Source organism: Ochotona curzoniae, unplaced genomic scaffold, assembly GCF_017591425.1.
Source record: "Ochotona curzoniae isolate NIBS_2020 unplaced genomic scaffold, NIBS_Ocur_1.0 scaffold_4683, whole genome shotgun sequence".
NCBI classification, from domain to species: Eukaryota; Metazoa; Chordata; class Mammalia; order Lagomorpha; family Ochotonidae; genus Ochotona; species Ochotona curzoniae.
This window is the reverse complement of record NW_024467121.1, coordinates 8,121,652-8,132,395: the sequence shown is the minus strand read 5'-3', so window position 1 is coordinate 8,132,395 and position 10,744 is coordinate 8,121,652. Positions and strand designations below refer to the sequence as shown.

The 10,744-nt window shown below is 44.2% G+C and overlaps 1 protein-coding gene across 3 annotated transcripts in view; it reads right to left on the bottom strand.

Moving 5' to 3' along the window:
- Nucleotides 1-1,600: 1,600 nt before the first annotated feature.
- The window catches only part of COG2 (component of oligomeric golgi complex 2), a 43,888-nt gene continuing 34,744 nt past the window's right edge, over nucleotides 1,601-10,744 (bottom strand). For 2 of the 3 annotated variants that reach the window (XM_040967841.1, XM_040967842.1), the window contains exons 13-18: nucleotides 9,643-9,840; nucleotides 8,003-8,075; nucleotides 7,619-7,761; nucleotides 5,603-5,742; nucleotides 4,312-4,492; nucleotides 1,603-2,441 (exon numbers count right to left, since the gene is read on the bottom strand). In XM_040967841.1, the coding sequence (XP_040823775.1) occupies nucleotides 2,346-2,441; nucleotides 4,312-4,492; nucleotides 5,603-5,742; nucleotides 7,619-7,761; nucleotides 8,003-8,075; nucleotides 9,643-9,840 (831 nt within the window). In that variant the 3' untranslated portion in view covers nucleotides 1,603-2,345. Of the gene's footprint in view, nucleotides 2,442-4,311; nucleotides 4,493-5,602; nucleotides 5,743-7,618; nucleotides 7,762-8,002; nucleotides 8,076-9,642; nucleotides 9,841-10,744 lie in introns of all 3 variants that reach the window. The other variant, XM_040967843.1, reaches the window with a different exon arrangement.

The window sequence follows — 10,744 nt, the reverse complement described above, 5'->3', positions numbered from 1 at the left end:
AGGGGGAGCACAGCCTCACCAACATCCCAACTTTGAACTTGTGCCCCCAGGACTGTGAGAGAATCCTTTTCTATTGGATTAAGCCATTGCTATAGCAGCCCTGGGAAGTGAATATAAGAGGCTGCCCTTGGATGAGCATGGAAGCCAGAGCACGTAGATGGTTTCCTTCCAGTCAGCAAGGGTCCCCAACAGTCTCACCCCAGCCGCCCCAAGGGCATTCTGTTACACCAGCAACAAACTGCTGTGTCTGAGATCCTTTTTGAGTTTAAGACTTACAGAGTTGAAATCAGTTGGTTTTGCAGCAAAGGGGTACTTCATCATCCTTAAACTATTCAGTTTTGACTCCCCAAAGCAAAACTAATAAAACACCTGTCAAACAAAGAGGTCCTGGGGATAGCTACAGGCAAGTGTTTTATTAACTTTCAATCTAAAGAATTGTTTCTTAAGCCTCCTCAAAATAAATCTGACATCAGTGCCATCACTAATTGAAACAAATTCTGAAAGGTAGTATTGCTGAATCTAGCTTGAGCCTGGACTTGACCGGGCCAAACCAGCCAACAGTTTGGATTCCAATCTGAAAATGTTGACTCCTTCATCCTAGTGCTGACACTAGGCAGCATCAGTTAGTGGTTGGTAGATTGAACTGCCCTGAGTTTAACTCCTTAGTTTGTCTGTTTCCTCCATAAATTGGGAATAATTTGAGCAGGCGAATGAATTACATCCTTCTTAAAAGGCAAAGCAGTCAGGGAGATGGGGACAGACACAGAGGTGAGCTGTTGACAGTGGACATGTGACACTGGTGGGCCTGCAGCTCCTCTAGCTCCCATTGGATCTCTTCCTTTGGCTTCCTTAAATCCTGACCCACGTACTTGGGCAGCTCCTAGGTATCAGCTTCCCTTGTAGCTTGCCTCATCACTGAACTTGGGAGGCATGGAGGGAGCTGCAGGTGGGGGCAGGTTCTATTTACCCACAAGCCCCAGTTCATTTCTGCGCTTACCACATTTCCCAACAGCCTTGTGAAGCTGGGAAGTGGGCTCTCATCCAGAGCAGGTCAAGCCCTGAATACAGCCCCCTTCTGCTGCATCTTTCCTGTGGTTCTGTTGCTGACAGCACACCTCAACAATGAACTGTAGGAGTAGACATTCCCCTGCCTGGGGCAGGGCCTACGCTACTGTCTACACAAGGAGCAGAAAACAACTCTGAGCACCACTGCCTGAGGTCTGCCACCTGGGGACAGGACTGGGGGGATCCTCCCCTGGTGGGGGCTGGGGGTTAGCCTGGGTCCCCACATACCTGTGCCCCTCGGTGCTTTCATTGAAGTTCCCTCATTTCTCAAACCAGATCTTAGCCATAATGTGCAACATTCTTCCATCAGTCCAGGATCTGCCTTTTCAATTCTCTGCCTTCTTCCTCCTGCAGTCAATCTTAGATGTGAAGAACAAGGTAGGGGAATCTACACTGCTGCTGTCACATAATCATCACAGCTAAGCACGAGGTCCACGTGGTACGCTGACTGATGTGCACCTAGGTAACTGAAGGAACACACTACCTCCTTCGAGTCTGCTTACCAGTATTCCTAACTCTTGGCTTAGCTGCCTTCTATGGCCACGCACTTGTTACTTATCCATGCAACTTAAGTCCCACAGACCTAAAGGGAGGCTCTTGCTGGAGAGCCCCTTTACATGGATGCCTTTAAAAAGACTGCATCTGTAAGTAAGGTAACAGGTGTGTTACTGGCAAGGTATAATTCACTTGTCTTGAATTCACAAAGAAGAGGTGCAGACACTGGTGGCAGATGCTTCATATATTTTATTTAGGAAGCAGACCCTTCCCAGTTGGGTGCAGCTCCTGATGGAGGCCTGGGTGCTCTCACGGTGTGGGTGAGGTCAGAGCAGTGCTATTCTACAGCCTCTTCCTGGGAGCCCGAGAAGGAGCAGTCTTGGCCACAGCAACAGCTTCCACCCAGTGTGGCAATGCAGTTGTTGTTTCCACTGGCAGGACTGTTGAGACCTTTTATATTCATACATATATATTTTACTTTAGTAATATTTTGGAAATCAGCTCTTCCACACTAAGATTTACAATAAAAATAAAATAATTTGTTCTGTAAACTATAGTAGAAAGTTTCAAACATCTTAAAAACTGTCTTCCATACAATGGAAAAAGGTGTTAGTGTTCTTTTTTTGGGCAAAAGACCCAAATGTGCTGGGAGGATGCACGGTGCTGGGAATGAGGCTGGGCACTCCCTCGCTGGGCAGGCACCGGAGAACAGAGCCGCTTTCTTCCCTTAGGGCGCCGGCGTGCAGTCAGCTTCTCTCTCCCTGGGGTGGTCCAGAGGCTTATGGCTATTCTGCTGTTGCCAGGTCCTTGGCAGCCACAACCAGCTCGGACAGAGCTGGGAAGCTTTTGATGCCACTTGTTTTCAGGCCCATCTTTTGTATCTGCAAAGGGCACAGAATGAATTATGTTACTACTGAGCTGAATGTGAAAAGGAGACCTTAGTAAACAACAAAACCCCAATATCCACCCCCTATCCTCTACTAACCTAGAATGAGATGGTTCCCTAAAGACTGGCAGACAGCCTTCTCCTTCATGGTGAAAGGGTTATTCTACTGCAAAATGTTACTGTTCTGGGGTCAAACCCTGCATCCTGGGAAGCCAGGATACTGATTTACCTTGGTCTATCAAATCAGACTTTTGCCAGGATGAAAGTCTCTTTTGTGAACTTGGGAAAGAAAAATGCTAGTGGAGAAAATTCACACGCAAAAGAAATTTTAAAAAACCAATTGTTTTTAAGTGGAAAACTTTCAGAAAAGCATAAGCTTAAGTTTTCTTTCTTAAATACTATTAACAACATTTGCTTCGACTCTGAGAATTGAGGAGATTGGCATAGCAGCTACTGAGCAGGATCCAGGGACCAGGGTACGGCACACACTGTTCTCACTTCTGTTTAAAAGAGGCAGCAGCAGCAACACACAGACACACAACCACATACACAGCACACAGAGCGGAGAAGACCTGCCCTGGTCCTCTGGTTCTGGGGAGCAGGACTGCGGCACCGCCTTTCCTTTGGCTCCTCCTCCCCAGCCCTTCCTTCTACTTCTCTCTGTAGCTTATCTGCTCTTCACCTTCTTGCTTATAAAAAGTTTTCAAATTTCTTCTGTGATATAAGAAACAAGACCATTGCTTTTTGCCAAGATCTCTAAAGTCATCTCAGGGTGGAAAAAAAATGATTTGTAGGGATGACTGTGATATATAAAAGAAATTCCTTAGTTAGTTAGAAAATCAAGTATCTCCTGATGGAGAGTTACTGTTTCACTGCCTTTTCTCTAGCAAAAGTCCTTCCCTTGTAAAGAGTTATTCATTTATTTACTTATTTAAAAGGCAGAGGAATAGAGAGGGAGAAAGGGAGGAACTGAAAGAGATCTTTCATCTACTGATTCACTCCCCACACAGTCACACGAAATAAGGCGGAGCCAGGCTGAAGCCAAGGGCCAAGCACTAGATCTGGGCCTCCCACCTGAGCACCAGCATCCCAAGTACCTGGGCCATCATGGACTGCCTTCCCAGGCGTGTTATCAGAAAGCTAGATTAGAAGTAAAGCAGCTGGGACTTGAACCAGAACTGTTATCTGGGAAGCTGGTGTCACAGCCTAACCCATCAGCCCTCAGAGGTCTTCCTGTGCTGAGAACCTAGTTTCTGAACACCTTGGAGTTGTATGACATTGTGAGGATGTCACCTCAGGAAGAATGAAAGGCATTGTGTTTTCTCCACAACCGCCCTCTATGTGGTAAAACATACACGGTTATGAGCCAGCTGTATGCAATGATTCTGAAACCTGGGTGTTACAGAAAGCCAGGCAGAGAAGCAAAGCTGCACTGGATGCTTTCTCACATACCCCAGGAGAGGAGTACTTACTCTCCTAGTTACTTCTTTAGAGTATTTCAAAAGCCCTTAGCCTGGCACCAATTACCAATCAGACTTTGTCCCAGAAGAAGACCAAGAGGACACCATCTCTGTCATGGACTCCCCCTTCAGCAGTGCATGAACCAGCAGACGTCAACAGCAGCAAAGGTCAGGCCACTGGATGCCACATGGAACTTTCCAGTGTTCCTGGATCTTGGCCTCCTCACAATTCCTAGGCACAAACCCTAAATCTTTCAGTCATCCACACATTACTCCCCCACTCTCGACCTGGAGCAGAGACTCAGCCCCCACCTCAGCCCCTCTGTGCTAGGGTGGGCCCCCAGACACCTGCTGGCCTCTTTGGTTTCAGACCTGCTGGCATTGGCAGCAGCTATGATGACTCACCTGCTCTCCTAGGTACTGCACATCCAAGGCCAACTGCAGCCTGATCTTGTCGTCATCGCTCATGCCGCTGCTGGCACCAACGGGGTTGGCCACGGTGGTTTTTCTGGCTTGTTTTAGCCTTTTCAGGCTCTCTTCCATCTTCCTCACCGAGTTGAGAACATCTGACACGGTCTCATAATACCTGGGCACAAGACACAGTTATTGCTGAAAGGAAGACTGTGTCACAGAGAGTTACTGGCTTTGCAGATATGCAAGGTTAAAAACTCATTCCCAGTAAACATTTAGTCATGGCAGATATTTAATGCTTCTTAAGAGTGTAATGAAAGTAGAATTTTCAGTCTCCAGCCTGGTATCCTCTTAAGAATTTAAAAGAAGTATGTGCATGGGCTATTAAAAATTTTAACACCAAACACTAAGAGAAAAGTCATAGACCAATTTGTCTTTCACACACTGAGAGTGGAAAAGCAGTTCATTCTTTGTTTCAAGCAACAACTTCACTCACAATCAATTCTAGGAAAAGTTCATCTTTTAAAGTATTTACAATTTTAAATAAAAGTTACTGCCTTCAAAATATTCTCAACATAATTTTCAAATAAAAAATGAGCCTCTTTTCAAAGCTTTGCCCATAAGCTGGTGATGTTGTGTTTGGAATGCATTTTCCATGAAAGCTATATTAGACATCATTGTCATGTTCAAATGGCTTCTGAATTCATAAGCAATGAAACAAGATGAACTGCAAAATTAGTAAGTATTAATAGGAAATCAATAGTTAAATTAGGTCCTATATTTTTTGGATATAGCTCAATGCTGTCATTTGAGGGAAAGTAGAGTTAATTAGAAATGAATGGACACCCTAGGGTTATACAGAAATTGATTCTCTCAGCTGTAATTTATATTTTAAAGCATATGGGTTTTTTCCCAGTTGCATTTCACAGATGTTAATTCCTTTGACTGGGTGGCATGGTTCAAGCCTTTCTGGGCTGAAGAGCACGAGCAGAACGACATGTCATCGCTGAGAGAAGAGCAGCTGCAGTGAGAGGAAGCAGGCATGGTGAACACCAGTCAGCATGGTAAGAGCAGTGGAGAGCAGGAAGTCCAGAGAGCCACGGTGGAGGTTGTGTGTGCGTGCGTGTATCTTGGGATGGGGTGTAGCTCATGTGACCCCATTCCGATTCATCCAAGCACAAAGTGCTCTCTCTGATATATAAAGGCCTCTCTGCATATCTATGTGCAACTTCCGCCCAAGACTTTTTTAGGCATGTCCCAGGAGGCCTATGTTCTAGTTACTTACTTATGTGTGCTCTCGGAGAGAGCTTCTTCCAGCCACTGCTGAATCACTGCGTGTTTGAGCTTATCCTGGTGTCCACGCTGAAGCTGGTGAAATGGCTTCAGGGCACTGTCCACGTAAGAGGAAGCTGCAGTTGGGACCTCCTGGAATAACGTTGGTAGGGGTGAAAGATGCACAAACAGAAAAACAGCAAGAGAGGGGGAAAGAAAAAAAGAGAAAATTTCTATGATGTTTCCGTTTTGAGACAGGAGCCTCTGAAATACAAATGTTTACAGAAGGCCACCTGCAGAGCAGTCAGGAGTCCAGAGAGGATCCCCAGAGCCAGGCTGCATTCCAGGCTGCAGGCAGGGGCAACTCCAGCCTTAGTGCATGGCTTCCCCAACTTGACGTCCTCGCTACTCACCTAGCCATCCTGCTAAATTCAGCTTCTGACTCCATGCTGTGTGGGAGTGCGGCTGACTTCTGAGATTGTATATTGCTAACAATATACAATATCGATAAACTGTCACCTGAGCAGGATCTAGGGACAGTCATTCAAGCTTTTTTAGTTCTTATTTTAATCTGTAAATAAGGATGTTAGCTACCGCTTCCTAAGAACAGTAACATGTATGTAAAGGCTTAGTATACTGTCTGATCCACAATGCAAACTCTCAGTAACTAATAACATTATTAAAACAGTCTTGCCTAATAGGAAAGGAAAGTTAATAGGTTACTGAAAATAATGTATTTGGCAAAATAAAACAAGTCCCACCCACTCTCCCAGCTTCAAGCCAGACCAAAAAGAGCAAATTAGATGATAAGGGGCTTATGCTTACAAGTATTAATTTTAGTTCATGTTCTAGATTTTTAAAAAGGTAGAGTACGAGAGAGACTAAGCGAGCATATTCTTCCATCTGCTAGTTCATTTTCCAAATGGCTGTAACAGCCAAGTCTAGGAGCCAAGCTAGGAACCAGAAACTTTTATTGAGGCCTCTCACATGGGTGGCAGGGTTCAAGCACTTGGATCATCTTGTGCTGCTTTCCCAGGACCTACAGTGAAAGCACAGGAGCTGAGACTCAAACCACATGCTGATGTGGTATGCCAGTACTGCAAGCAGTGGCTTAATCTACTGTATCCCAGTGCTGGGCCTTGCATGTCTCAGAATTTAAAATGAAGCAAGAAACAGCCCTAGAGGGGTCTGGCACTAAGCTCAGCTCAGCTACAAGGAGATATCATTTCAGACAGGAAGAGCCTCACAGCCAGCAGACAGGGGCTCCGCATTCAGCCAATCAGCAAAAGGTCAGAGGTAAGCCAGCTGTGCTTATAAGAATTGCAGCTACTCCAAAATGGTATATCTTAGGACATTTTCAAAGGTCCTGAGAATACATTTTTATAGTAAACTAACTAAAAGAGTTTAAGTCTAAGGTCTAATTCTAAAACCAGGAGGAGGGAGAGAGAAAGAGGAAGAATTAAGTGAGATCTTGCAAGAACGAAATGGGAATGGATACATAAAAATGAGCATTCAATAGGGAAAACTAAAAGAGTAATTCCCCAATTCATGATCATACAAAATGGGTAAATAAATAAATATATATATATACACAGATTTCCAAATGTTATTCAAAAAAAAAGGACCAGATAAAGCAGGTACTTTCTTCTGTTCCAGACCAGCGTTTTCACTCAGCCAGGTTTTTCCCCCAAACTAAGTACTTTCAATACCAAGGGAACAACTTAAATAAGGATATTTTTTTTAGAACAGAAGACATGCAAACATTATTAAAATGATTTCTTTGGAGAAAAGCATGCATTCTTTTGCTCCAAGAATCCTGAAAAATTGCATCCTGCACAGACTCATCTGAGGCATCTGAACATCCAACAAGTAAATGGTCTCTCTTCTCACAAATGCCCTGTTCTGAACGGGCTGGATTCAGCCTGCCTCAAGCCAGACACGAGCACCTGCTCCTGCCTCTCCTTGGCCACGCCCACCCTCCTCAGCCTTTCTAGCAACTGCACTCAGTGCCTCAGTGCATGGCACTCACCTTGTTGGTTCTTCGGTAGAGCCTGGGAACCTCCAGGGCACCTTTCAGGTAACTGAAGCACGACTCACTCAAGTCCTGGATGATCTTGCTACTCAAGGGAGGGATACAAGCTGATAAAGAGCTCTGAGAGTCCTCAAGGGCCGCTGTGGGGATGGAAATCTTGGGCTTAGTCATTTTATTCAGGTCCAGGCATAAATTTTACTTCAAATGGTATCAGAGCATTTAGACAATGTCTTATAAGAAACCAAATTATAATACAGAAGTTAACACTACAGAACAGAATGCAATCAAAGCTTTACAATTAGAAAAGAAACTGGTAGGTTACATACAACCTAAAATCTCAAATTTGAAATTATTTCCTATTCAAAGATTTGTTGCTCATACCTGAGATGGAAAAAAAATTCTTAAATCCAATTATTTCAAGTCTGGGCTTGATTATTTCCAAAAGTTCTGGAAGCTGCAATAAAAACACACTTCATACATTTAGTCACTTTTTATAAATCAAAGGAAGGGTCAATCTGCATCTACAAACCACAGAAATATTATTCATGAGTGGTGAAACTAAAACCAGGACGTTCAGAGATATTAACGAAAGGAAAGCATCAGGCTTAATGCTGTCACTAGAAAGGAACTATTGGGGCTGGTGTGGTGGTCTATCATGTTAATCCTCCACTTGTGTACCAACATCCCACATGGGCACCAAGTCCAAGTTCCAGTTGTTCCACTCCTACGGCCTGGGGAAGCAGCAGAAGATGGCTCAAATGCTTGGGCCCCTGCACCCATGTGGGAGACCTGCAAGAAGCTCCAGGCTCTTGCCTTCATACTGGCTCAGCTCTGGCCATGGTGGCCATTTGCGAAGCGAACCAGTGGCTGAAGATCTGTCTCTTCCTCTCTTTTTCAAGTAAAAAGCGAGTAAGTTAAAAACAAAACAAAACAAACCTCAACAACAAGGGAACCACAGTTTAATGGTTATTAACAGGCACACAGAATAAGCAAAAGTGTTTTTGTTTTAAAGATTTATTTTATTTATATTGGAAAGTCAGATATACAGAGAGGAGAAGAGAGAGAGAGAGAAAGATCTTCCATCCATTGATTGGGATTGATTCCATCCCAAGCAGCCGTCACGGCCAGAGCTGTACCAGTCCGAAGCAAGGAGCAAGGAGCCTCTTCCTGGTCTCCATGTGGGTGCAGAGTCCCAGTGCTTTGGGCCATCCTCGACTGCTTTCCCAGGCCATAGGCAGGGAACTGGATGGGAAGCAGGGCTGCCGGGATAAGAATCAGTGTCCACATGGAATCTCAGCATGTGCAAGGTGAGAACTTTAGCTGCTAGGCTACCTCTCTGAGCCTAAGCAAAAGTTTTGTGTTCTGTGCTTCTCCATGATACCAAACAGCTCTTGTGGGAGCCCATATCTTGCTGAAAATGTATAACTGCATTTGTTCAAGCACCACAAAACATTTAAACTTGAGGGAAGCAAAATCTTGCATGAGAGAAATGAAACACTAAATTCATCCCACAAAGTTTTCCCAATGTGAAAAGCAAAAAAAAAAAGAAGAAAAACAAAAAACCCACAAATAAACAAAAACAAAAAACAGAATCTTTACAGAGAACATAGAGGAAGAAGTTTTAATATTTCACTGCTTTCAATGCATGAAGATGAAGTATTAATAGATATTTTTAAGTGAATTAAAAACAATTAAAATCTAGGTCACTGGAGCTCACACTTGAGCCAAGTTGAGCTAATCACAGAGCAGGTGGATGATGGAGCCGGAGAGCTTGTCACGTCATCACTGAGAGGCAAGCAGAGGCAACAGGCCAACAGGACGTGAGAGTGCACTCATGGGCACAGAGGAGGCGCATGCTCTCAGAAATCTGGTATGCGACACCAAGAAGAGCAGTGAGATATGTGCTCTCTCAGTGCCCTGTGGGTCCCACAGTTGTAAGGCCTCATGAGTGTCTGCTTCCTACCGCACGACTTTCTGTGAAGACACAGAACTGAGCCCCTCCACTTCTGGAACCAGCTCACCTGCTCCTGCAGCCGCTGCAGGTCTGCAACCACAGAGACGAGCTGAGTTCTGGAAATGGAAACTACAGGTTTTGCTTCTGCCACGGCATTTCCTGGGTCTTCGGTACTTCTTGGGGACATGGAAGGGTCCCTGCTACCAGCCATCAAAGGCTTTTTGCTCTCCTTGGCAGTTTCGTTACATACGGGCCTGAGTGAAAGCTGAAAAAGGATTTCAGTGATTAACTGCTTTTAACTCCCTACATACACCAGTTTCTGTATATGCGAGGGTCAACAAAATGCCAGCTGTCTGGTGAGCACTCAGTGAAAACTAAAAGAACACTGCACTGTATTTCCACTGATAGGTATGAAAAGCAGATTATTACCCTTTTTACTCATATGCTGTTATTTTTGGTTATGATAAAATGCAAAAATATGCAAAAAACATGTAAATCCCTAAACTACAAATTTTTTAAAAAATAAACTATATTTAGTGCTATGGTGTAAACATAACTTGGCCCTCCAGTTCACATGGATGGTTAAGTCCCAGAGTCATGGGCTGAGGGTACTAAGAGAGAAAAGCTAACGGTGTGACAGTGTTTGGGGGCGGTACCCAGGGAAGGTAGCTCTCTCAGGGTTGGTTACATGAGCTGCTGTGGGATGCAGTCATTCTCACTGAAGGTTCACCAAATGATTGTTTCTCCATTCATGGCCAGTCTCAGACCTCACAGCCAGCCACACCAATGGGGCCTGCCTGACCTTGGACCCCCACACTCCAAAACCATGAGCCTCATAAACATCTTTTCTTCCTAAGGAGCTTCTCACAGGAATTTGTCATAGAGATGAAAAGCTGACTAATACACTAAACAACTTCCCAAGTTAATAATAAAAGATCAAAATTAATGATAAAGAAATCAAAATTGAAATCTTGTTAACCTTCAAATAACAAAAGTAAAGGAGTGCTCTGTCAAGATATGTCATTAAAGGAAAAAACCAGAGAAGCAAAGCAGCATCAAGAAAAGGCAAAGTAATTTATTAAAGACAAAATGAGAAGAACGACCAGCTAAGAAGGCCTTATGCATGAATTATAATAACTCCATTGTCCTGGGAACTGTACAGAGGTCTT